General features: G+C 44.4%; 1 protein-coding gene across 16 annotated transcripts in view; it reads left to right on the forward strand.

Annotated features, from left to right (window-relative positions):
- mpdz (multiple PDZ domain crumbs cell polarity complex component) overlaps positions 1-27,527 on the forward strand; it is a 420,746-nt gene that overhangs the window by 102,396 nt on the left and 290,823 nt on the right. For 15 of the 16 annotated variants that reach the window (XM_078570536.1, XM_078570535.1, XM_078570542.1 and 12 more), the window contains 3 exons: positions 14,177-14,383; positions 17,830-17,944; positions 25,795-25,883. In XM_078570536.1, the coding sequence (XP_078426662.1) occupies positions 14,177-14,383; positions 17,830-17,944; positions 25,795-25,883 (411 nt within the window). The remainder of the gene's footprint in view (positions 1-14,176; positions 14,384-17,829; positions 17,945-25,794; positions 25,884-27,527) is intronic. The other variant, XM_078570543.1, reaches the window with a different exon arrangement.

Here is a 27,527-nt window from a genome sequence, read left to right on the forward strand (position 1 = left end):
CTCAGTGCGTGTGGATCTGTTCACATTAAATTCTGCCCTTAGTAGCTGCCAGTGCCTTTTCATAGGAGCACTTTTTAGTGATTTTTCTCCAGAGGTGGGATGAAAGGCTTTAAATTTCAACAATGCTGACCCCACAATAAATTCATTTGAGGAGTGTGGTTGAAAAATATTTGGTAGGTGATGTTGGAATTTGGCAAAGGAGCATTATATAAACCCTGCTATTTTGAAGAGCAAAGACTGTAGTGTGGAATGAAACACTCGAGAAAGAAAGACTTGTATTTGCATAGCATCTTTATTACACCGAATTGTGAAGTGATACACTTTGGTAGGCAGATAGGGAGAGTTGATATGAACTAAATGGTGCAGCTTTAAAGGGATTGCAGGAACAGAGAAAGTGTGGGGTGTATGCAAAGAAATATTTGAAATTGGCAGGACAGGTTAAGAATGCTTCCTAAAAACAATGTCCCAGAGCTTCCGATCTGGGCTGATATCCCTATTGCTGAACCAAATCTGACAAAAAGTTACCCACTTGGCTTCCTACAATTTTTGGACCTGTCTTCCAACGGATGATCCTTCCAAACTCTCTCAGTGCAGCAATCCTTGTGGGGAGCAGTGGCAAGAAACATCGTAGCAGCCACAGAATCTTTTTATGGCACTACCTGCCGTATTCTGGTAAGTAGATGGTTGAACTGCTCCAAAACCACGTGGAGGAACTATGAAAAGAATGTAAGTGTGTAAGGTGTTGGTGTGGGGGAAGGGGGTAGGGTGGCAGGTAAGTGGGTGCATGGGGGGTAGGTGGCAGGTGGGTGGGTGAGGGGTTAGGGTGGCTGATGAGTGGGTAGGATGGGTTGGCTGTGGATCGGGGATGTAGGGTCAGTGAGTGTAGCTGGGGGATGAGGGGAGTAGTCAGGTGGGGGGTGGTACTTGGAGGGCTGGGTAGTGGGGAAGGGGGAAGTTGGGAATCTAGTGGGGAGCCGGGGGAGTCAGTAGTGTACTTACTAGGATTTAGAACTGGTTTTAATCCTTCTAACTTTTCCTGGGTGACTATTTTGGAAAGTAAGTTGGTCCCTTCCGAAGTCTCTGACTCTAACCTCAGAGGTTGAGACTTTTGACCCCAGATGAAGGGGAATTGCCCATCGGAAGTCCAAACTTCCTGGGCAATCCCTGTGTCGTCAGTGCATCGGGACTTCTGAAGGGTTCTGTAGCACATCTTGGGGTGGGGGAGGGTACCTCTAGGATATGACCATCCAGAAGTTGGAAGTTCTGGGCCAATATTTAGGATCCTTGCCTTTATTAACAAAAGAGTAGAGTACAAAAGCAGGAAAGTTATGATAAACCTATACAAGCTATAGCTGAAATATTCTGTCCAGGAAGGACATGAAGGAGTTGGAATGGTTCCTAAGATGAAGGATTGTGGTTTTTTTTATTCATTCATGGGACGTGGGCTTCGCTGGCTAGGCTAGCATTTATTGCCCATCCCTAGCTCTCTTGAGAAGCTGGTGGTGAGCTGCCTTCTTGAACCGTTGCAGTCCATGTGGTGTAGGTACACCCACAGTGCTGTTGAGAAGGGAGTTCCAGGATTTTGACCCAGTGACAGTGAAGGAGCGGTGATATATTTCCAAGTCAGGACGATGAGTGACTTGGAGGAGAACTTCTAGGTGGCAGTGTCCCCATCCATCTGTTGCCCTTGACCTTCCAGATGGTAGTGATCATGGGTTTGGAAGGTGCTGTCGAAGGAGCCTTGGTGAATTCCTGCAGTGCATCTTGTAGATGGTACACACTGTTGGTACTGTGCATCGGTGGTGAGGGAGTGAACATTTGTAGATGTGGTGCCAATCAAGCGGGCTGCTTTATCCTGGATGGTGTCAAGCTTCTTGAGTGTTGTGGGAGCTGCACCCATCGAGGCAAGTGGAGAGTATTCCATCACACTCCTGACTTGTGTCTTGTAGAAGGTGGACAGGCTTTGGGGAGTCAGGAGGTGAGTTACTCGTCGCACGATTTCTGGCCCCTGACCTGCTCTTGCAGCCACAGTATTTATATGGCTAGTCCAGTTCAGTTTCTGGTCAGTGGTAACCCCCAGGATGTTGATGATGGGGGATTCAGTGATGGTAATGCCATTGAACAGCAAGGGGCGATGGTTGGATTCTCTCTTGCTGGAGATGGTCATTGCCTGACACTTCTGTGGTGCGAATGTTACTTGCCACTTGTCAGCCCAAGCCTGGATATTGTCCAGGTCTTGATGCATTTGGACATAGGCTGCTTCAGTACCTGAGGAGTCGCGAATGGTGCTGAACATTGTGCAGTCATCAGCGAACATCCCCCTTCTGACCTTAGGTTGGAAGGAAGGTAATTGATGAAGCAGCTGAAGATGGTTGGGCTTAGGACACTACCCTGAAGAACTCCTGCGGTGATGTCCTGGAGCTGAGATGACTGATCTCCAACATCCATAACCATCTTCCTTTGTGCTAGATATGACTCCAACCAGCGGAGAGTTTAACCCCGATTCCCATTGTCTCCAGTTTTGCTAGGGCTTCTTGATGCCACACTCGGTCAAATGCTGCCTTGATGTCAAGGGCAGTGACTCTCACTTCACCTTGGGTGTTCAGCACTTTTGTCCATGTTTGAACCAAGGCTGTAATGAGGTCAGGAGCTGAGTGGCCCTGGCGGAACCTAAACTGGGCGTCAGTGAGCAGGTTATTGCTAAGCAAGTGCCGCTTGATAGCACTGTTGATGACCCCTTCTGTTACTTTACTGATGATGGAGAGTAGACTGATGGGGCGGTAATTGGCCGGATTGGATTTGTCCTGCCTTTGTGTACAGAACATACCTGAGCAATTTTCCACATAGCCGGGTAGATGCTCGTGTTGTAGCTGTCCTGGAACAGCTAGGCTTGGGAGTGCAGCAAATTCTGGAGCACAAGCCTTCAGTACTATTGCGGGAATATTGTCAGGGCCCATAGCCTTTGCAGTGTCCGGTGCCTTCAGCCGTTTCTTGATATCACATGGAGTGAATTGAATTGACTGAAGACCGGCATCTGTGATGCTGGGGACCTCCGGAGGAGGCCGAGCTCGATCATCCATTCGGCACTTCTGGCTGAGGATTGTAGCAAATGCTTCAGCCTTCTGCAATGATGTGCTGGGCTCCTCCATCATTGAGGATGGGGATCTTCCTGGAGCCTCCTCCTCCAGTGAGTTGTTTAATCGTCCACCACCATTCACGACTGGATGTGGCAGGACTGCAGAGCTTAGATCTGACTCATTGGTTGTGGGATCGCTTAGCCCTATCTATCATTTGCTGCTTATGCTGTTTGGCACGCAAGTAGTCCTGTGTTATAGCTTCACCAGGTTGACACCTCAATTTTTGGTATGCCTGGTGCTGCTCCTGGCACGCCCTCCTGCGCTCTTCATTGAACCAGTGTTGATCCCCTGGCTTGATGGTAATGGTAGAGTGGGGATACGGCGGGCCATGAAGTTACCGATTGTGTTCGAGTACAATTCTGCTGCTGATGGTCTACAGCGCCTCATGGATGCCCAGTCTCGAGTTGCTAGATCTGTTTGAAATCTATCCCATTTAGCACGGTGGTAATGCCACATCGCACGATGGGGGACATCCTCAACATGAAGCCGGGACTTTGTCTCTACAACGACTGTGTGGTGGTCACTCCTATCGATACTGTCATGGACAGATGTATCTGCAGCAGGTATGTTGGTGAGGATGAGGTCAAGTATGTTTTTCCCTCTTCACCACCTACCGCAGACCCAGTCTAGCAGCTATGCCCTTTACGACTCGGCCAGCTTGGTCAGTAGTGGTGCTACCGAGCCACTCTTGGTGGTGGACGTTGAAATCCCGCACCCAGAGTACATCCTGCGCCCTTGGCATCCTCAGTGCTTCCTCCAAGTGGTGTTCAACATGGAGGAGCACTGATTCATCGGCTGAGGGAGGGCGGTATGTGGTAATCAGCAGGAGGTTTCCTTGCCCATGTTTGACCTGATGCCATGAGACTTCATGGGATCCGGAGTCGATTTTGAAGTCCCAGGGCAACCCCCTCCCGACTATATACCACTGTGCTGCCACCTCTGCTGGGTCTGCCCTGCCAGTGGGACAGAACATAACCACGGATGGTAATGGTGGTGTCTGGGACATTATCTGTCAGGTATGATTCCGTGAGGATGACTATGTCAGGCTTTGCTTGACTTGTCTGTGAGCCAGTTTTCCCAATTTTGGTACTAGCCCCCAGATGTTAGTAAGGAGGACTTTGCAGGGTCGACAGGGCTGAGGTTGCTGTTGTTGTTTCCGGTGTCTAGATCAATGCTGGGTGGTCCATCTAGTTTCATTTCTTTTTTGTGACTTTGTAGCCGTTTGTTGCAAGCCGAGTGGCTTGCTAGGTCATTTCAGAGGGCATTTAAGAGTCTACCACATTGCTGTGTGTCTGGAGTCACCTGTAGGCCCGACCAGGTAGGGTTGACAGATTTCCTTCCCCAAAGGACAATTCTGTTATGTGGATAGACTGGAGAAGGTGGGGTTGTTCTCCTTTAAGCCTATAAGGCTAAGTAAGAGGAGGTGTTGAAGGTAAGACTGTGGCAAATGGATTTAAATTTAGGGAAGTGTGAGGCCATCCACTTTGAAACTAAAAAGGATAGAACAGGGTACTTTGGTGAAAATCTAGAACCCCTGGAGGTCCAGACAGACTTGGATAGATCATTAAAATGCCATTGAGTAGGTACAGAAAATAATCAAAAAGGCTAATAGAATGCTGGCCTTTATATCTAGAGGCAAGAATACAAGGGGTGGAATAAATATTTTATCTTTATACAGCCCTGGTTAGATCATACGTACATACGAACATATGAACTGGGAGCAGGAGTAGGCCACTTGGCCCCTCATGCCTGCTTCACCATTCAGTAAGATCATGGCTGATCAAATCTTAACCTCAACCTCACATTTCTGCCTACTTCAGATAACCTTTCACCCCCTTGCTTAAGAAGAATCTATCTACTTCAGCTTTAAGGATATTCAAAGACTCTGCCTCAACCACCTTTTGAGGAAGAGAATTCCAAAGTGCGTCAACCCTCTGAGAGAAAATTTTTTTTCTCATTTCTGACCTAAATAGGGTACCCCTTATTTTTGAACAGTGGCCTCTAGATTCTCCCACAAGAGGAAACATCCTTTCCACATCTACCCTGTCAAGACCCCTCGGCATCTTATATGTTTCAATCAAATTTGCCTCTTACTCTTCGAAACTCCAGCGAATGCAAGCCTAGCCTATCCAGCCTTTCCTCATAAGACCTCCCGCCCATTCTAGATATTAATCTAGTAAACCTTCTCTGAACTGCTTCCAATGCAGTTTACATCTTTCCTAAAATAAGGAGACCAGTACTGTACACAGTACTCCAGATGCGCTCTCACCAATGCCCTGTATAACTGAAGCATAACCTCCCTCCTCTTATATTCAATTACCCTTGCAATAAATGATAACACTCTACTAGCTTTGCTAATTACACCTGCATACTAACCTTTTGCGATTCGTGCACTAGGACACCCAGACTCCTCTGCATCTGAGAGCTCTGCAATCTCTCAGCATTTAGATAATATGCTTTTTTCCATTCGTCCTGCCAAAATGGACATCCTCACATTTTTGCACATTATACCCCATTTGCCAGATCTTTGCCCACTCACCTAACTTATCTATATCCTTTTGTAGCCCCCTTCTGTCCTCTTCACAATTTACTTTCCTTCCTAGAATATTGTGAGCAGCTCTGATCCATGGAGGGAGTGCAGTGTAGATTTACTAGAATGATGCCTGGTCTACGCGAGTGTGGTCTATCAAATATTTCACTTAAAAAGTTACTGATACTTGCCTGTGTGAGTTGCAATACATCAAAATGAATACCAGCTGCTTGGACTGGGCTCTTAACCTTCAGGTCAGCACTCTGCATTGAAGAATCGTTTTTGGGCCTGCAGGTTTCAGGAAGCCTTCCTTTAGCATGGGAATGGGAGTTGAATTCTCCACTGGAGGCACCTCCTCTGATGAGGAAGGGAGGGCTAGAAGGGAGAGGAAGCCAGGAGTGCGCATTTAGCCTCCAGGGGAACCACCTTTTGGGAGGGGAGGCGCAGCCACAAGGGGTGTAGAGCCAAGAGGTAGTCTAAGGCGGAAGGGGCCGCAGAAGACACCACTGTCCTGCTGCCAGGGTAAACAGGCAGCGAAGCAGCTACCTCAATATGTCTGAGGTGCAGTGCGAAGGAGGCTCCATCTCTCAAAGGAGATAGTCAACTATACCTGTCAGTTGATAGGGCCTGAGATCTCTGCTGTGTGGGTGGACACCCCGTGCCAATGGCTCTAAAGGTCACAGCTGCCCTCAACTTCTATGCCTCCGGCTCCTTGCAGGGGTCAGTGGGTGTTCTTTGCGGTGTCTCCCAATCAGCTGCCCACATTTGGGTCAAGCAGGTTACTGATGCTCTGTTCAGGTGTGCATTGACCTTCATCCATTACCATTGGGACCAGGCAAGCCAGACACAGCGAGCCAGAGGCTTCAAGGCCATTGCTGGCTTCCCCCACGTCCAGGGTGTATTAGTCTGCACACATGTGGCCATCAAGGCGCCAGCAGGTGAGCCCGGTGCCTTCGTCAACAGGAAGGGATTCCACTCCATGAACGTGCAGATAGTTTGTGATCACAGGATGCTGATTCTACAAGTCTGTGCAAGGTACCCAGGCAGCTCCCACGACACCTACATCCTCAGACACTCCCAGGTGCCAGGGCTCTGCAGTGCTCCAGCCCAGCTTGATGGATGGCTGCTGGGTGACCAGGGCTATCCCCTCAACAGGTGGCTCCTGACACCTCTCCTCCATCCAAGAACAGAAGCTGAGCAGCGGTACAATAGGAGCCATGGATCCACAGGGCTGTGGTGGAGAGCGCCATCAGCCTTTTCAAAATGCGCTTCCGATGCCTGAACCATTTAGGGGGCGCACTCCAGTACCCCCCAGATGGTGTGTTGCTGGTAGTGGTTGCATGCTGCGCTTTCCACAATCTTGCGCTGGAAAGGGGGGACGTTGTGGATGAAGAAGATGTAGACGCAGTGGCTGCGGCTGCACACGATGAGTCCAGTAGTGAGTCCGAGAATGAGCACGCACAGGGAATTGCTGACCCGGGCATACTCCAGGGAGGCAAGGTCACCCGGAAGGCTTTAATCCAACGAACCTTCAGCTAGCACACACATGGACCTCCAGGACAAGCCTGGGCTGCAGGTCCCATACTCGATACCTGAGTGCAAAATCTGCCAGAATAGGAGCATTAATTAAGGGCCTTGTTAATAAAGCTGAATGTCCCACAAATCACTCATAATATTATTGGTAACCATCCACCTGCAGAAGAAAAGAGGCACCCTCAGCCATGGTGACATGTCTGAATTTAATGGTATAACAAAAGGAACTTAAGAGAACAAAATTACAAAGATGTTCAACACCACACCAACTCATAAAGATCTCATTGCGGGCCAACACAAAAGCACCAGTGATAAACCCGTGGTGTGCCTAAGATGCCTTATGTTTACACTTTTGGGTGCTACATCTTGGTGCTGCCCCCTTGCTGGGATTGGCATCTGGGACAGCCTGCTCACTCTGCTGTCCTGTTGGTCTCGATGACCTTGGCGGCCATCCTCTGGCCCGTGGAGCCTGTGCTGGCCCCGTCTGGGAGGGAGCTGCCAGTTCCACAGCTGACATCTCCCCAGTCATTGCAGCCTCATTGGATGCAACAGTCACTGGCAGAGGGGCGGAGGAGCTGCCGCCCTCATCCGGAGCGCCCTGAGCGGAGCCCACAGAGATGACAGGCAGCTGCTGCGCCGACGTGAGGTCGTTTCGGACCTCCCTGCTCACAGTGGATGGATGGGCACCGAACTAGGTTGCCATTGGATTCAGCAGGCATTGCAGTCCCGCCACCCGTCCACTCCCGCTGCCTTCAGGAGCCGCGATTCACGCTGGGCGGGCCTTAATTGGCCCGCCCGTGTAAAATGGCAGCACCGACCTGATCACGGGCGGCGATCGCATGCGCTTCCGCTCTGCCCACCTGCCAGCCAGAAAATCCTGCCCCATGTATTTCATAAACTCTTACATATTGGGCAGAATTTTCCGGTCGGTGATTTGGGGGCGGGGCCCACTCGCCGATGGGAAAATGACGCAGGAGGAACCCCCGACATCATCCTGGTCCACTTAAATATTGAGGAAACTCTTTCGAGTTATCAACAATCACAGATTGCAACTCGTTCGAGTACAATCACAGTTCTTGGTTTCCGGGAGTGGGACATGAACCCACAACCCTCTGATTCAAAGGCGAGGGTGCTATGAACTGAGCCACAGCTGACACCTCCATTGAGGAAGGCGGGCGGACAGCAAAATCAGAGGCTGCCCTCCGACCTGTCAATGGCCAATTAAGGCTATTGACAGGATAATGAAGCTTGTTAAATGCCCTGCCCGTCCAACCTTAAGTTTGGCGGGCAGGCCAGCAGGCCCAGAAGGCTTCTGATAATACATGAAACCTCATCCACTGGCGGGATCAGGTTTCATGTCTGCTTTTAAAAACTTCAATAAAGTTTATGTGCTTCTTATTAACAAGTCCCATCTCATGTGACATTGTCACATGAGGGGAACATGTTAATAATTTTAATATTTTTCTATTTTTAAAGATTTTTATACTGTCAGCAATCTCCCTGAGACAGCACTTAGTCTCAGGGAGATGTGCGCTCTTTCGCGCACATGTGTGAAAGAGCGCACTTTGACAGATGGGGAATCCCTCCACCCCCCGTGCAGGCCGCTGGGCAGGCCTTAATTGGCCAGCCCACTCAAAATGGCGGCGGGCCCCATTTCAGCAGCGGAGTTCGGCTGCCCACCCGCCACCGAGCCGGTAGGGCCCGCCCACCCATCAAGGTAAAAATGCTGGCTATAGTTTCTCTGACTCTTTTGGGGAGTTGGCAAATGGTATAGATGTTTGTCAAATCTTTGGTCTTAACAAAACAGTGTTTCATGTGCAATCAGCATAAACCATTGTGAGGCATTTTCTTCTAAGTAATATCCACCCCCAGATCAGCAAATGTGGATTTGTTCAACTTGCCTCCCTCTCCACAGAGACATCAAGACAATAAAGAATCTCTGTCAGATTTTAAGACGATAATTTTTTGTTACCTTTGTTTGAAGGGGGAAGGAAGAGTGGCATTATGACATCTGAAACCATGATACTCACATGTTGATCATTAGCAGATGCAGAGCACAGATGGAAAAACGTTCATTCTAAAGCCAGAAGGGTTATTGAATATACCTTGGGGGCGTAAAGCCATGCTTAACAAATCTTGATTGATCAGTTACAATACTTGCAGAATTTCACATGTAACTTCAATCAGCATGCTTCATAACTTCACTTTTCAAGAGGCCTCCCCATAGAGTTCAAAGATCAGAAGCCTCGGTGGAGCAAGATGGTGAAAGTGACAATGTGGGATTAACTGCTAAACAAAGCTGGAGCAAAGAAGACTGACTTGTCATCAGTTTATCGGTGTTTCAACCTACAAGTTAACTTCATCCTACAATGACATCTCTGACTTTAACTTTGGACTTGGTTTTATTTTCTCTCTATTCTCCATTTGCAGCCAGAACCTATCTATCCTAACCTTTGTCATGCCTGTATAACCTCGGTTTCCATTTGCTTGCACATTTTGCCTACCGGTCCAGACCCAAGTCTATTATTTTTGTTTCTCGTTTTCTTTTCCCTTTACCACTCATTGGGCTTTCCTCTCCTGTCTCCTTGTCTTAGTATTGCCCCCCCACCCCCAGCACCACAGCAAGTTTTCCACAAATTTTTTGCTGCTTTTCACTCTTAGCACTGAGTAACATCCCATCCTTTTTAACTCCAACTTGACTTACTTTGCCCTCATTCCTCTGAGTTCACTGCCTGTCTGTGCCCCTTTAACCTCTCCATCCATATAAATTCTCCTATCCATATTAATAGTCACGCCTCATGTGACCTCTCATCATCTCAATTGTAGACACCTCTAATCAATTCCTTTTATCCCTCGTGACACACAACCCCCTTTCAGCCCCCACTTCCTTCTACATCTACATTTGTTAAAAAAAAACTCTTCCCCAAATCATTTACAAATGGCACTTTCAGACTCCCAATTATCTAATCTTCCACACTCTGTTCGCCGCAATACTCCTGTTGCTACCAATTTGGTAAATCACAGCACCACTTCCACCTTTGATGCCCTTGTCTGCAGTAAAATCCTTCCTCTATCCCACCCTCCTCGCTCTTCTTTGTACAGTCTCCATCTTCACTCTTCACTCTCTTAGATCCAATGGATGTAAGTTTGAACATTTATGGCACACAACTGGTTTAGTCATCATATCTGGCTAGACTTCAGCAAGCACTAACTAGGCTTTGCTCTCTTCTGCCAACACTGCTCATTACTCCTGGATCATCCTGGAATGCAAAATAATCTCAACCTTTTTTCCATTGCTAACTATCTACATAAATCTTTCTCCCCTGTTCCTTCTATCCTCACCTCCAAAAACAAATGTGAAAGGCTCATTGCTTTTTTTGTTACTATACTTGAATCCACCCATTCAGTCTGTGGGCACAAGCTTCCTCCAAGTTTCCTTTCAGCCCTAGCCCTGAACACTCATCTTGGTATAAATTATCTTCTAAGTCTTCTCATACCTCCTGCAAGCTCATCTTGTCCATGACACCCACCTTTTGCTCTTTCAGCCCGACTTCAACTAAATTGCAGATCATTTAACCTCCCTTACTGGCTCCCTTGTTAGCTGACATTGTTAACAGTTTCCTAATCATTGGTAATCCCTTTCAAATCTGTCATCATCAGTCTCCTCTTCAAAAACCTACCCTTGACCTATCTGGCCTTGTAAATTGCCACTCCGCTTCTAGCTTCCCTTTCCGCTCAAGTCCTTGAACATATTGTGGCCACCTAAATCTTTGCCCAATTTTCTCGCAACTTCATGTTTGCATGGTGTACAAATCAACCATGTTTTAATAGAATGGCGGAGTAGGATTGAGGCGCTGAATGGCCTACTCCTGTTCCTGTCTCTGTTTCACCACCGGCTTCCCCGATCTGCGCATTGTGAATTATTCTGTGCTGCTTCCTCAAATTTTCTATTTAGATTATCCAGTAATGCTGGGCAGAGGGCACTATAAGCTGCTGACTGTTTTGGGACACTGGCTATGAAAGCAATCTGTTCTTTCTTTCGTAAGACAAAAACAAGTGTCAAAATGCAACCTCAAGTAACTACCTTTAGGCACTGCTTTCCATGTATCTGCGGGTGTCTGTGTGACAAGTTACTCAGTTCAACGACATGAACTTAATATTACTACTTCAGCTTCATTATTTCTCTCTCACTTGATGCTCTTGCAGCCAATGATTACTATGGTGGTCTTCTTGTTAAGAGTTTGTGACTAAAGCTACTTAGGACCTCCTCCTCCAGATTATTGATGATTAAATATCTCTACTGATTGTAGGACAAGTTTATATGTAATACACAAAGCAGGGACAATGTCAAGCACCTTGTGTGAAGCATATTTAAAAATTGCTGCTGTGCCTGCAGGCTGTCAGCTGTATTGCCTATTTGTAATTACATCATATGTCTAAAGTTTTAACATTCACACCAATTATTTCATACTTTAGTTCTTTTATGGTCAAACTTCTTGAGTTCTCTGCCTGAAGGCAGGCCCTTGAAGATTATTCACCAAACCATGGCAAGTGCAGGGATTTTTTACTGTGGGTAGGATGAGGAGAAAGGCCCCGAGTCTATCTCAGTCAGAATGGGGATCGAATCCTGTGCTTTTGGCATTGGAGGACTGAGTGCGTGCAGTTGTTGGGTAAGAAAGTCTAAGAGGACTGAGTGCGTGCAGTAACAAAAATAAAAATCCCTGGAAAAATTCAGCAGGTCTGGCAGCATCTGCGGAGAGGAACACAGTTAACGTTTTGAGTCCATATGACTCTTCCTCGAAACGTTAACTGTGTTCCTCTCCACAGATGCTGCTAGACCTGCTGACTTTTTCCAGGTAATTCTGTTTTTGTTTTGGATTTCCAGCATCCGCAGTAGTTTTTTGTTTTTATAACTATAGGCCAGTTAGCTTAACATCTGTCATTGGGAAAATGTTGGAGTCTATTATAAAGGTTGTGATAGAGCATTTAGAAATACATAATCAAACAGAGTCACCATGGCTTTATTAAGGGGAAATCATGCCTGACAAATTTCTTAGAATTATTTGAGGAGGTAACAAGCAGGATAGATAAAGGGGAAACAGTAGATGTAATGTATTTGGATCTCCAAAAGGCGTTCAATAAGGTACCGCACATAAGGCTACTTAATAAGATAAGAGCCCATGGTGTTGGGGGTAGTATATTAGCATGGATAGAGGATCGACTAACTAATAGAAGACAGAGAGTTGGGATAAGGAGGGCCACAATTATTTACAATATATGTCAATGGCTTAGATGAGGGAAGTAAATGTACTATCGCTAAGTTTGCAGATGACAAAAAAGTAAGCGGGAAGGCAAGTGGTGAGGATGACACAAGGAGTCTACAGAAGGATATAGGCAGGTTAGGTGAGTGGGCAGAAACTTGGCAGATGGAATATAATGTGAGAAAATGTGAGGTTATGCACTTTGGCAGGAAGAATAGAGGAGCTGAATATTATTTAAATGGAGAAAGACTGCAGAAATTTGCAGCACGGGAATTTGGGGGTCCTCGTGCATGAATCACAAAGGACTAGTTCACAAAAACACAAAAATCACAAGTTCAGCAGGTAATAGGGAAGGCAAATGGAATGTTGGCCATTATTTCAAAGGGAATGGAGTGTAAAAATAGGGAAGTCTTGCTAAAACTATACAAGGCACTAGTTAGACCACACCTAGAATATTGTGAACAATTTTGGTCCCCTTATCTATGGAAAGATATACTGGCATTGGAGGCAGTCCAGAGAAGGTTCACTAGGTTAATCCCGGGTATGGAGGGATTTTCTTATGAGGAGAGGTTGAGTAGGCTGGGCCTGTACTCATTGGAGTTTAGAAGAATGAGATGCAATCTGATTGAAATACATAAGATTCTTAGGGGCCTTGGCAGGGATGCTGAGAGGTTGCTTCCCCTTGCAGGAGAGTCTAGGACCAGAGGGCATAATCTCAGTGAGGAGTCACCCATTTAAAACAGAGATGAGGAGGAATTTCTTCTCCCAGAGAACAGTGAATCTGTGGAATTCTTTTCTGCAAAGGGCTGTAGAGGCTTGGTCATTAAGTATATTCAAAGCTGAGATAGACATTCTTAATCAGTAAGGGAATCAAGGGTTATGGGGAAAAGACAGGAAAGTGGAATTGAGGATTATCAGATCAGTCATGATCTCATTGAATGGCAGAGCAGACTCGATGGGCTGAATGGCTTACTTCTGCCCCTATGTCTTATAGTCTGATCCACACCCTAGCCGTTTAGCCAACTCAGCTAACCACGCCCCCTCCCACCATGGTAGAGCTATAAGTAATTTAGTCTTTCTGCTTAACATTCTCCAGCATGAACGTTTAAACTGTTAGCAGGGCGGACTTTATTTGCATGCGTACTCAAGGCTAATGCTTGTCATGTGGAACACTGTTGTTGGCATAGCAGATTTCTCCTAGTGTCTTTTCCAGTTTTAGTACATTTTTTTTCCCGTATCCACCCTTGTTGTCATTTCTTCTCGTGGATAGTGGCCATAAGCCCTATTCAGTGTGCCCTTTTCTACTGACTCCCAGAGTTACCTGGCTTTCATGTTCTTGTCCTGCTTCACTTCTCAACAAGATTTTCAGCTAACACCTGCCTTAGTTTTGCGGTGCTAATTCAACTATTTAAATGCCTCCTGGTTTCAGATCATAGCTGATTGTCAGACTTATTGTTTTGTCTTTCATTTTGGTTACTGTAAACCCATATGAAGCGCTGCTTTGTTCTCTGAATCCTTCCAGGAGGGCATCCATTTCAAGGTGGTTATCTGGCTTTCAGCATATTTCATACAACATTGTTAATGTAGAGAAATAAACATTCAGGAGCATACAAGGTACATCCTGAACAAGCTGACCAAGAGCAAAGCTTGTAATTGATATTTTCAGATAGTCTGTGTCCATCACACATAATGTTATCCTCCATTTATGATTAAAGGATGGGCGACTTCAAAGTGGCGACCACATTCTAAAGATAGGTGACACAGACCTGCTTGGAATGGGTAGTGAGCAAGTGGCTCAGGTGCTGAGGCAGTGTGGGAATCGAGTCAAATTGGTGATTGCTAGAGGAGCCATGGAAGACTCCTTGCCTGCTGGCCCTCAAGGACTTCCTGCTTTACCGTCTGTACCTCCTGTAGCAGAAGAGGCAAGTATGGTATCTGGTTTTCTCTGAACAAAGAGTGAGAAAAATATTTTCTACTTAATGGTCTTCTGGGGAAAAAGTACATTTTTGCCCAACAGGCTTTGAATGACAATTGAATACATTGACTGAAAATTTGAGACAAGTTTAAGTTAAATTTTCACCTAAACCTCTGTCTAAACACACAACAAAAGTACTATGAATGTTGAAAATCTGAAATAAAAACAAAAAATGCTGGAAGTCCTCAACAGGTCTGGCAACATCCATGCAGAGAGAAACAGAGTTAATGTTTAAGGTTGGTAATCCTTTGTCAGACCTGGGAGTGCTCAGAAATGTAGTTTTTAAACCATGTACTGAAATGTGGGGATTCCTTCAGGTTGCAATGAGATTCAAAGGGAAACAGCACCTCATCTTTCGACTAGGCATTAGGGACTCTAATGTTGAGTTCACCAATTTCAGACCATAGCCTCTGCCCTTCGGTCTTTGATGTCAATTCTGCATTCCCATTTATACCTCTTTTGTTTCTTGCCCTATAACTATCTATATTTACTTTGCCTGCTTATCCGTTTTGGCATTTAATTTTTATCCACCTTCCACCCCATCTCAGACCTTCCAGTCTGATCTTTCCTTCCCTCCCACTTTTTACTGCCTGGTTTAAAAACGATGCTATCTCTGACACTCCCAGTTCTGATGAAGAATCACCAACATGAGTCGTTAACTCTGTTTTTCTTTCCATAGATGTTGCCAAACTTGCTGAGTATATCCAGCATTTTTGATTTGTATTTACCTCGACTCTATTTGTTTTCAATCATTTTGGGCACATAATCCATCTTGTGCAAGAATGAAACCTTAGGAGTTGATCTGTTGTGGACACATTGATATATATGTACTGTAAGAGCTGAAGGCTGGAGATTGTACACCTTGTGTAAACTAATTAAAATGGAAATTGCTGAGTGTATTTTATCACTTCATTATAACTTTTTCCATAGCATCTTAGCATAAGGAACAGGAGTAGGCCATTCGGTCCCTAGAGCCTGCTCTGCCATTTAATAAGATCATGGCTGATCTGATAGTAACCTCAAATCTGTATCCTGCCTACCCCGATAGCCTATCACCCCCTTGCTTATCAAGAATCTATACACCTTTACCTTAAAAAAATTCAAAGATTCTGCTTCTACTGCCTTTTCAGGAAGAGAGATTCTCAATCCTCTGAGTGAAAAAATTTTGTCTCATCTCTGTTTTAAATGGGCGACCCCTTATTTTTAAACAGTGACCCCCAGTTCTAGATTCTCCTACGAGAGGAAGCATCCTTTTCACATCACCCTGTCAAGTTCCCTTAGGATCTTATATGTTTCAATCAAGTCCTCACTTACTCTTCTAAACTCCAGTGGATACAAGCCAACCATGTCCAACCTTTCCTCATAAGACAACCTGCCCATTCCTGGTATTAGTCTGGTAAACCTTCTCTGAATTGTTTCCAATGCAGTTACATCTTTCCTTAAATAAGGTGACCAATACTGTACACAGTACTCCAGATGTGGTTTCACAAGCGCTCTGTATAACTGAAGCATAACCTCCCTACTTTTGTATTCAACTTCCCTCACAGTAAATTATGACATTTTATTAGCTTTTCTAATTACTTGCTGTACCTGCACACTATCCTTTTGCGATTCATGCACTTAGACACCCAGATCCCTCTGCATCTCAGAGCTCTGCAATCTCTCACAATTTAAATAATATGCTTTGTTTTTATTTTTCCTGTCAAACTGGACAATTTCACATTTTCCCCCATTATACTTCATTTGCCAGATCTTTGCCTGCTCACTTAACCTATCTATATCTCTTTGTAGCCTCCTTATGTCCTTTTCACAAATTACTTTCCTATCTATCTTTGTGTTACCAGCAAATTTGGCATCCATTTCATCCATCCCTTCATCCAAGTCATTTATATAATTGCAAACAGTTGAAGTCCTAGCACTGATCCTGTGGTACACCACTCGTTACAACTTGCCAACCTGAAAAAGACCTATTTATGCCCACTGTCTGCTTCCTGTTAACCAGCCAATCTTCTGTCCATGCCAGTGTGTTACCCCCTATATCATGAGCTTTTATTTTCTGCAATAATCTTTATCAAATGCCTTCTGGAAATCTAAGTACAGTACATCCACTGGTTTCTCTTGATCCACAGCACATGTGACTCTGTCAAAGAACTCCAATAAGTTGGTTAAACACGATTTCCCTTCCACAAAACCATGTTGACTCTGCCTGATTACCTTGAACTTATCCAAGTGCCCTGCTTTAGCTTCTTTAATAATAACTTCTAACATTTTCCCTATGACAAATGTTAAGCTAACTGGCCTGTAGGTTCCTGCTTTCTGTCTCCATCCCTTTTTGAATAATGGAGTTACATTTGCTACCTTCCAATCTAATGGAACCTTTCCCCAATTTAGGGAGTTTTGGAAAATTAAAATAGAATTGAAAATAATGTGAAATACCTTTATCCACATTTTCTGCTGAGAATATTTGGAAGCTAATTTACAGATGTGCTACAATTCCTACACTTAACAACTGTGCTGAGTTTCTAGTCTCAGTCCTGCCATTGGAGGTGGCCCAATTAAGAGGCTGGATGTTTCCCTGCAGTTACTCCGATCGCATTCAATAAATGTGCTATAGAAATGCAAGTTGTTAATGTTGTAAATGTCCCAAGTTGTTTCATAAGAATATTATCAAATAAAATTTGGCACAGAGCCTTAAAAGGAGTTATTAGAGCAGATGACCAAAAGCTTGGCCAATTAAGTAGGTTTTAAGAATAATTTTAAATGAGGAGGAGAGAGAGTGAGAGAGATTTAGGGAAGGAATTATAAAGTTTAGGGACTGGCTACCAATAGTGGAGCAAGTAAAATTCTGGCACCTCACTAGATTGATACTGACAAAAGGAAGATGATATGCAGCCTAGAAGAGGAAAAGAAATGAAACCAATACAAGTCGCTGTAATTTAAAAAGTAATTCTCAGTAGGGAGGTTTAATGTGGTCCAATTTAGTACACAAGGGGCAATTTTTTCTTGACTATACTCTGACCTAAATGAAATAGAAATTGTTGGAAATACACGGCAGGCCTGCAATATCTATAGACAGAGAAACAGAGTTCATGTTTCAGGTCAATGACATTACATGAGAACTAATAAAACTAGCATTCAGTAGCGCTCATTTTGTTCTGATGAAAGGTCATTGACCTGAAACGTGAACTCTTTTTCTTTCTCCACAGATACTGCCAGACCTGCTGAGCATTTCTAGCATTTTCTGTTTCAATATCAGATTTCCAGTGCCTACAGTATTTTTCCTTTGATCTCAGTAATTATGGCATAATTGTACTTTATTTAGCAGAGTTGAAACTAGTTGGACTAGATAATTCAGTATAAGTATTCTAATTAAGATTTTTTTTTTTTAATTAGCCTGAATCGGTTTGCTGTCAGGATGTTGATGGTGAAATATTCGATGTGGAGCTTACAAAAGATGTTCATGGACTAGGCATAACCATCGCTGGTTATGTTGGAGACAAAAACTTAGGTATTATAATAGTTTTTATGATCTGTTTCTATACTGATCCTATTGTCCCACCCCCCCCCCCCCCCGACTTAAACCAACTTATATTTCACCTCTTTTCTATTTTTACTTAGTTCTGTTGAAGGGTCATTTGGACTCGAAACGTTAACTGTGCTCCTCTCCACAGATGCCGCCAGACTTGCTGGGTTTTTCCAGGTATTTTTGTTTTTGTTTTGGATTTCCAGCCTCTGCAGTTTTTTGCTTTTATCTGATCCTATTTCTTGCATTCTCTCAGTCTTCTGAGAGGAAATTAAATTGTTTTTAGATCAGAATTCCATCACGCAAAGTCTGAAGTTTTATTTCCCACAAAACCTTAGCGAATGTAGTTCCATGTTTACTGTGATTTTTCTATCTTGTTTATTTTGTGATGATGCTTATTGTACTAATGAAGTGTGTCCATGATGAGGTGGAACATTTTTTCATTTTTTTTGTTGCCTTCACTTTTTTGGCAATAATATTTGGTAATTTTTGCTAATATATCTCCACATCTGGAGTACTGTGTGCAGTTTTGGTCTTCATATTTAAGAAATTATATACTCGCATTGAAGGTGATACAGTGAAGTTTACTTGGTAATCAACTGTGACAATGGTTTCCTCTGAATTCAGAGAAAATGCTGTTGCACTTCATACAGTTTTGTACTTTACAAGCTTCTGACTGAATAATATGTTTTAACGAAATAGGACTTGCAAATATAGTAATGGGCCTGCCAAGTTTCTCCAGGGCTTAATACAAGGTCTCTTGCTGTTAGTGGGATATATCTTAATATATATTTTAATGTGGTGAATTGGATCAGCAAGTTTGCTGATGACACTAAGATTGGAGGCGTTGTGGACAGCGAGGAAGGCTTTCACAGCTTGCAGAGAGATCTGGACCAACTGGAATAAATGGGCCAGAAAATGGCAGATGGAATTTAATGCGGAAAAGTGTGAGGTGTTACATTTTGGAAGGTCAAACCAAGGTAGGACATACATAGTAAATAGTAGGGCACTGAGGAGTGCGGAGGAACACAGGGATCTGGGAGTTCAGATACATAATTCCCTGAAAGTGGCGTCACAGGTAGACAAGGTTGTAAAGAAAGCTTTTGGCATACTGGCCTTCATATATCAAAGTATTGAGTATAGGAGTTGGGATGTTATGGTGAGGTTGTGTAAGACATTGGTGAGGCCAACTTTGGAGTATTGTGTGCAGGTCGCCTAACTACAGGAAGGATATCAGTAAGATTGAGAGAGTGCAGAGAAGATTTACTAGGATGTTGCCGGGTTTTAAGGAGTTGAGTTACAGGGAAAGATTAAACAGGTTAGGACTTTATTCCTTGGAGCGTAGAAGAATGAGGGGAGATTTGATAGAAGTTTACAAAATTGTGAGGGGTATAGACAGAGTAAATGCGAGTAGGCTCTTTCCACTTAGATTAGGAGAAATAAACACGAGAGGACATGGCTTTAGGGTGAAAGGGGAAAGGTTTAGGGGGAACTTCTTCACTCAGAGAGTGGTGAGAGTGTGGAACGAGCTACCATCTGATGTGGTAAATGTGGGCTCACTCTTAAGTTTTAAGAATAAATTAGATAGATACATGGATAGGAGAGGTCTGGAGGGTTATGCACTAGGTGCAGGTCAATGGGACTAGCGGAATAATATTTCGGCACAGACTAGAAGGGCCGAATGGCCTGTTTTCTGTGCTGTAGTGTTCTATGGTTCTATATCACTGATTTAGGTTTAAATGTTGCGGGTATACTTAAGAAGTTTTCAGACGGACGAAAGTTGCCAGAACCTACAAGACTATGGACCAAGCGCTGGAAGGTAGGATTCGACTGTATAACTCCCTTTCGGCCAGCATGTTTCACTGTTTACGTTTGTTTTCTTTGTGGTTTGAAGATTACTTTGTAAGCTATATGCCACCTAGAGATCATTCTAAATTGGGAATATCATTAAGCCCACCTTTACTGCAATATCATTTTTTTCATTCATGGGATGTTGGTGTCACTGGCAAGGCCAGCATTTATTCCCCATTCCTAATTTCCCTTGAGAAGGTGGTGGTGACCGGATATCTTGAACCATTGTAGTCCATGTGGTGTAGGTACACCCGCAGTGCTGTTAGGGAGGAAGTTCCAGGGCACAGAAATAAGGAATGGTGATATATTTTTAAGTCAGATAATGTGCAACTTAGAAGGTAACTTGCAGGGAGTGATCTTCCTGTGTACCTATTACCCTTGTTCTTCTAGTTAGTAGAGGTCATGAGTTTGAAAGATGTTGAGAAGTATGGCAAGTTTCTCCAGTGCATCATGTAGATGGTAGATGTAGCAGCTATAGTGGTGATTAGGGTGGCGATGAAGTTTTCTGCTTTGTCCTGAATGATGTTGAGCTTCTTGAGTGTTGTTGGAGCTGCATTTATCTAGGCAAGTGAAGAATAGTTCACCACACTCCTGAACTGTGTTATTTAATTGACGGAAAGGTTTTTGGCAAGTCAGGAAGCAAGTTATCACAGAATTCCTCACCTCTGTCCTGCTTTTGTAGCCACACTATTTGTATGGCTAGTCCATTTAAGTTTTGATCAATGGTAACCCTCAGAATGTTGATAGTAGGGGTTTCAGCGATAGCAATGCTAATGAATGTCAAGGGGGGATTGTTAGATTCTCTCTTGTTGGAGATGGTCAGTGTCTGGCAGTTGTGTGGTGCAAATCAGCTCATGTCTGAATGGTGTCCATTTCTTGTCACATGTGGGCACTGACTGTCTCAGTATCTGAGAAGTTGCAAATGGTGCTGAACACTGTACAAACTTCCACAGGCCTCACCATATTATAGAGGGAAGGTTATTGATGAAGTAGCTGAAAGTGGTTTGGTCGTCTAGGTCATTATCCTGAAGATCTAGTGCTGAGACTATTGATCTCCAACAACTACACCCAACTTACTTTTTGCTAGGTATGACTCCAGTCAGGAGAGAATTTTCCACCTGATTTCTATTGACGTCACCACCCTCAGTCCAATGCTGCCTTGATGTCAAGGGCAGTCATTCTCACCTCACCTCTTGAATTCAGCTCTTTTGTTCACATTTAGACCAATAAAGTAATGAGGTTGAGAACTGAGTGGTCCTGGCGGAAGCCAAACTGAGCATTGGTGAGCAAGTAATTGGTAAAAGTGTATGTGCGCTTGATAGTATTGATGCCGATACCCTTCCATCACTTCGCTGATGATTGAAAGTGGACTGATGGAACAGTAATTGGCTAAATTGGATTTGCCGTTCTTTTGTGGAAATAACATACCTGGGCAATCTTCCGCAATATTAGGTAGATGTCAATACTGGAACAGCTTGCTAGGGGTTTGGCTAGCTCTGGAGCAAAAGTCCTCAGCACCACAGCCGCAAAATTGCCAGGGCTGATAACCTTAGTAGATTTTAATACAAAATATGAATACTAAAACACCAACTTGTCATACAAAGCCAACCCCTTTACTTACAATAAAACATAAAGTGGTATGACTAATTTCTGCTTTTAGTCATATTTTCAGAAACAGATGGTGTTCTTTTTACAGAATACTGAATAGCATTAAAGAAGAAACATTAATATGTTACAAATGAAATGAATAGATGAGACTAGCATTATTAACAAATCTGTTTGCATGGGCAGAATTTTCTGCCTGTTGGGCAGGGCGAGTGGGCGCGGGCGGGCGTGGAGCCAGTCGCTGCCTGCGATCAGCTGCGCGCTGCCATTTTACACGGACAGGCCAATTAAGGCCCGCCCAACGTGACACACGCCCGGTAGCGCTCAGTGCTACCTGTACGGGCAGGGGGAGGAGAGAGAGTCGAGGCCTGCGCTCTTTCGCGCACCAAAGAGTGCAGAAATCCTTCTGAGGCATGGAGCTGCCTCAGGGAGATTAAGTTCATATTAAAAGTTTTAAATAAAGAAAGATTAAAATTATTTGGACATTTCCCCTCATGTGACAGTATCACATGAGCTGGGGCATGTTTATGAATTGTGAGAAAAATATTTATTTGTTTAATAAAACCTTCAGGAAACTTCATCCCACCCATGGATGAGGTTTCCAGAAAAATGCGAAGACTGCCTGGGCTCTTTGCCTGCCTGTCAACCTTAAGGTTGGATGGGCAGCGATGATAATTACTTCGATTGGTTTTTTTAATAGCCTTAACAGGCCTTTGACAGTTCAGTGGGCGCACAGCTGCCTCTGGTGCGTGCCCGCCGAACGAAAGATCTGAATGACGCGTGGTGACATTGGGTTGCACACCCCACGTCACCCGCACGTCATTTTACGTGTTGGCGTGCCGGGCCCGTCCCCGCACGCCGACATGAAAATTCTGGCCCATGTGCATTTCTCTTTTGTTGGGTACAAGATTACTTTGTAAGGGAGACTCAAGCTAAGGCAGCACAAGTACCTGTAGCTGTCTTTAGTGCGCCGACCTGTTTCTTCATATCATGTGGTGTGAATAAATTGGCTGAACACTGACACCTGTGGTATGGGATTTTATCTCTAAAAGACTACCTCGTTGTTGCTCCTATCAGCACTGTCATAGACAGATGCATCTGCAACAGGTAGATTAATGAGGATAAAGTCAAGTAGGTTTTTCCTTCTTGTTCGTTCTCTTACTGCCTGCCTTATGCCTAGTCTGGCAGATTATCCTTCAGGACTCTGGCTGCTCAGTCAGTATGGTGCTACTGAGCCACTCCTGGTGATGGACATAGAAGTCCCCACCCAGAGTACATTCTGTGCCCTTATTACCTTCAGTGCTTCCTCCCAAGTAGTGTTCAGTGTGAATGAGTACTGATTCATCAGTTGAGGGAGGGCTTTCAATACTTAGCAGCAGAAGGCTTCCCTGCACATATTTGGCCAGATGCATGAAACCCTTTGGGATTGGAGTCATAATCGAGGTAGCCCAGGGCCAGTCCCTTCTGACTACTGTGCTGTCACATCTGTTGGGTCTGTCCTGCCAGTTGGTCAGATGGTGATGGAGGAGTCAGGGACTAAAACAAAAACTGCTGGAAAAACTCAGCAGGTCTGACAACATCTGTGGAGAGAAAGACAGGGTTAACGTTTCAAGTCTGTATGACGACTCTTCAGAGCTAAAGGGAAGTTGAAATGTGGTGAAATATATACTGTTTAAGGGGGGTGGAACAGGTGCAGCTGGATAGAAGGACAGGGATAGGTGGAGGCAAAGGAGAGATTGCGAAAGATGTCATAAACAAAAGGTCAGAGGGTTGTTAATAGTGGTGGCACTGGCTAAAGGAGGTGCTAATCGTAACATTAAGAATGGAAAGCAGAATGTGATAATGGCAGGACCAGGGTAATCATTTGGGATAGTGACAGATGTCACTTGTGGCGGGGGGGACACAGGAAAAAGGATCAAAGAGGCTAAAAGCTGGGGATAAAACAATGAATAAAAATGGAAATAAATTTAAAAAATAATAACAATGAAAATAAGTGGGGAAAAAAAATTAAAAATAAAAATGAATATAGAAAAAGGGGGTGGGATCAAAAAGGGTTGGGGATGGAGGAGAGAGTTCATGGTCTGAAGTTGTTGAACTCAATGTTAAGTCCGGAACGCTGTAAAGTGCCTAATCGGAAAATGAGGTGCTGTTCCTCCAGTTTGCGTTGAGCTTCACTGGAACGTTGCAGCAGGCCAAGGACGGACATGTTGGCATGAGAGCAGGATGTTGTGTTGAAATGGCAAGTGACAGGGAGGCCTGGGTCATGCTTGCGGACAGACCGAAAGTGTTCTGCAAAGCAGTCACCCAGTCTGCATTTGGTCTCTCCAATGTAGAGGAGACCGCATTGGGAGCAGCGAATGCAGTAGACCAAATTGAGGGAAGTGCAAGTGAAATGCTGCTTCACCTGAAAGAAGGTTTGGGCCCTTGGACGGTGAGGAGGGGGGATGTAAAGGGGCAGGTGTTGCACCTCCTGCGATTGTATAGGAAGGTGCCGTGGGAGGGGGTTGAGGTGTTGGGGGGTGATGGAGGAATGGACCAAGGTGTCCCGGAGGAAACAGTCAATACAGAATGGGGGGGGTGAAGGGAAGATGTGTTTGGTGGTGGCATCATGCTGGAGTTGGCGGAAATGACGGAGGATGATCCTTTGAATGCGGAGGCTAGTGGGGTGAAAAATGAAGACAAGAGGGACCCTATCATGGTTCTGGGAGGGAGAGGAAGGTGTGAGGGCAGAGGCGTGGGAGATGGGTCGGACACGGTTGAGGGTCCTGTCAACCACCATGGGTGGGAAACCTCGATTAAGGAAGAAGGAAGACATGTCAGAAGCACTGATATGGAAAGTGGCATCATCAGAACAGATGCGACGGAGGTAAAAGAACTGAGAGAATGGGATGGAGTCCTTACTGGAAGCAGGGTGTGAGGAGCTGTAGTCGAGTAGCTGTGGACTCCCGACTCCGGTGGGCTTGCAATGAATATTGATGGACAGTCTATCATCAGCCAGAAATTGAGACAGAAAGGTCAAGAAAGGGAAGGGAAGTGTCAGAGATGGACCATTTGAAAGCGATGGAGGGGTGGAAATTGGAAGCAAAATTTATAAATTTTTCAAGGTCCAGGCAAGAGCATGAAGCGGCACTGAAACAGTCATCGATGTACCGAAAAAAGAGTTGTGGGAGGGGGCCTGAGTAGGACTTGAACAAGGAATGTTCCACACACCCCATGGAGAGACAGGCATAACTGGGGCCCATGTGGGTGCCCATAGCCACACCTTTTATTTGGAGGAAGTGAGACAAGCTTAAGGAGAAATTGTTCAATGAGGAGTCAGGGACGTTGGCTCTGTATTATGAATTTCTTGATATGTCTTAATGACATTCTAGATCTTTACCAAAAGCAAAATACTGTGGGCGCTGGAAATTTGAAATAAAAACAGAAAGTGGTTTCTGGATAATTACCTCGTTTTTATTTGAGAGTTTTACCTTCACCTTGTTAGATAGAAGTTTGAGAATTATTTCCGTGACACTTTACTTTTGGGCTATTTTTTTCTCCATTAAGTACTAATTTGAGGGAGGCAGACTTGGTGGGTCAAACAAATAAAAACTATATACAGGTACTTGTGCTGCCTTAGCTTGAGTCTCCCTTATAAAGTAACCTTGTACCCAACAGAAGAGAAATACACATGAACACAGGTTTGTTAACATTTAACGCTGGTCTCTTCTATTCACTTCATTTTTAACATATCCATGTTTCTTCTTTAATGTTGTTTAGTATTCTGCTAAAAAGAAAACCACCTGCTCCTGAAAATATGATTAAAAGCAGAAACCAGTCATACCAATTTGTATAAAACAAAAACAGAATTACCTGGAAAAACTCAGCAGGTCTGGCAGCATCGGCAGAGAAGAAAAGAGTTGACGTTTCGAGTCCTCATGACCCTTCAACAGAACAGATCTGTTCTGTTGAAGGGTCATGAGGACTCGAAACGTCAACTCTTTTCTTCTCTGCCGATGCTGCCAGACCTGCTGAGTTTTTCCAGGTAATTCTGTTTTTGTTTTGGATTTCCAGCATCCGCAGTTTTTTGTTTTTCTACCAATTTGTATGTTTTATTGTAAGTAAAGGTGTTGGCTTTGGATGACAAGTTGGGGTTTTAGTATTCATATTTTGTATTAAAATCTCACTGCCGGTGATTCTGAAACTACACTTTTTGCCAATTTCATAGGACTGAACTACACAGTAAACTGTTCCAATTTCCTATGATCTTATGACCTGAATTTGATCTTATGCTAAATGAGCTACTATTTAGCAGTCACTGTTATTTAAACATGAATTTTTTTGAGATTTCCATAAAGATGTATATTTGAACATTTCCATTGATGTGTTTATACTTACAGAGCCCTCTGGTATCTTTGTGAAAAGCATCACTCAAGGCAGTGCAGTTGAACAGGATGGAAGAATACATGTTGGTGACCAGATAATAGCTGTACGTATAGTCCTAAATAATTTCTAAAATGGAAAAATGCCTTTGCTTTCCTTTAGGTACAGTGTACACTGCGTAAAATGTAGTAGTGGGAAAGTGATCATCTGGTCATAGACGTCAACAGCACAGAAAAAGGCCCTTTGGCCCATCGAGTCTGCGCTGGTCAAACATGTACCTAACTATTCTAATCCCATTTTCCAGCACTATGCCCAGAGCCTTGTATGCCATGGCATCGCAAGTGCACATCCAAACACTTCTTAAATGTTAAGAGGGTTTCTGCATCTACCACCCTTTCAGGCAGTGAGTTCCAGATTCCCACCACCCTCTGGGTGAAAACATTCTTCCTCACATTCCCTCTAAACCTCCTGCTCCTTACTTTAAATCTATGCCTCCTGATTATTGATCCCTCCACCAAGGGGAAAAGCTCCTTCCTGTCTACCCTCTCTATGCTCCTCATAATTTTATACACCTCAATCATGTCCCCCCCTCAATCTCCTCTGCTTCAGGGAAAATAACCCCAGCCTATCCAATCTCTGCTCATAATTAAAACTGTCCAGCCCAGGCAACATCCTGGTAAATCTCCTCTGTACTCTCTCTTGTGCAATCACATCCTTCCTATAATGCGGATCCCAGAACTGCACGCAATACTCTAGCTGTGGCCTAATCAGCGTTTTATACAGTTTCAGCATAACCTTTCTCTCTTATATTCTAGGCCTCGGCTAAGAAAGGCAAGTATCTCATATGTCTTCTTAACCACCTAATCTACCTGTCCCGCTACCTTGAGGGACCAGTGGACATGCACCTCTGATCCTTGGTACTTCCCAGGGTCCTACCATTCATCGTGTATTGCCATGCCTTGTTTGTCCTGCCCAAGTGCATCACCTCACACTTATCCGGATTAGATTCCAATTGTCACTGATTAGCCCACCTGACCAGTCCATCTATATCCTCCTGTAATCCAAGGCTATCCTCCTCACTGTTTACCACCCCGCCAATTTTCATGTCATCTGCGAATTTACTGATCAACCCTCCTACATTCAAGTCTAAATCGTTTATATATACCACAAAGGGCAAGGGACCCAACACCGATCCCTGTGGAACCCCACTGGACACAGGCATCCTTTCACAAAAACACCCCTCAACCATCACCCTCTGCTTCTGCCACTCAGCCAATTCTGGATCCAATTTGCCAAATTGCCTTGGATCCCATGGGCCCTTACCTTCGTTATCACTCTCCCATGCGGGACCTTATCAAAAGTCTTGCTGAAGTCCAAGTAGATTACGTCAATTGCATTGCCCTCATCTACACACCTGGTCACCTCTTCGAAAAATTTAATCAAATTGGTCAGACATGACCTCCCCTTAACAAATCCATGCTGACTGTCCTTGATTAACCCCTGCCTCTCCAAGTGTAGATTAATTCTGTCCTTCAGAATTGCTTCCAATAGTTTCCCCACCGCTGAGGCAGACTGACAGGCCTGTAGTTCCCTGGTTTATCCCTTCCTCCCTTCTTGAATAATGGTGCACATTGGCTGTCCTCCAGTCCTCTGGCACCTCTCCTGTGGCTGGAGAGGTATTGAAAATTATTGCCAGCACCCCTGCTATCTCCTCCCTAGCCTCAGTCAACAGCCTGGGATACATTTCATC

This window comes from Cetorhinus maximus, chromosome 2 (assembly GCF_964194155.1).
Source record: "Cetorhinus maximus chromosome 2, sCetMax3.hap1.1, whole genome shotgun sequence".
NCBI classification, from domain to species: domain Eukaryota; kingdom Metazoa; phylum Chordata; class Chondrichthyes; order Lamniformes; family Cetorhinidae; genus Cetorhinus; species Cetorhinus maximus.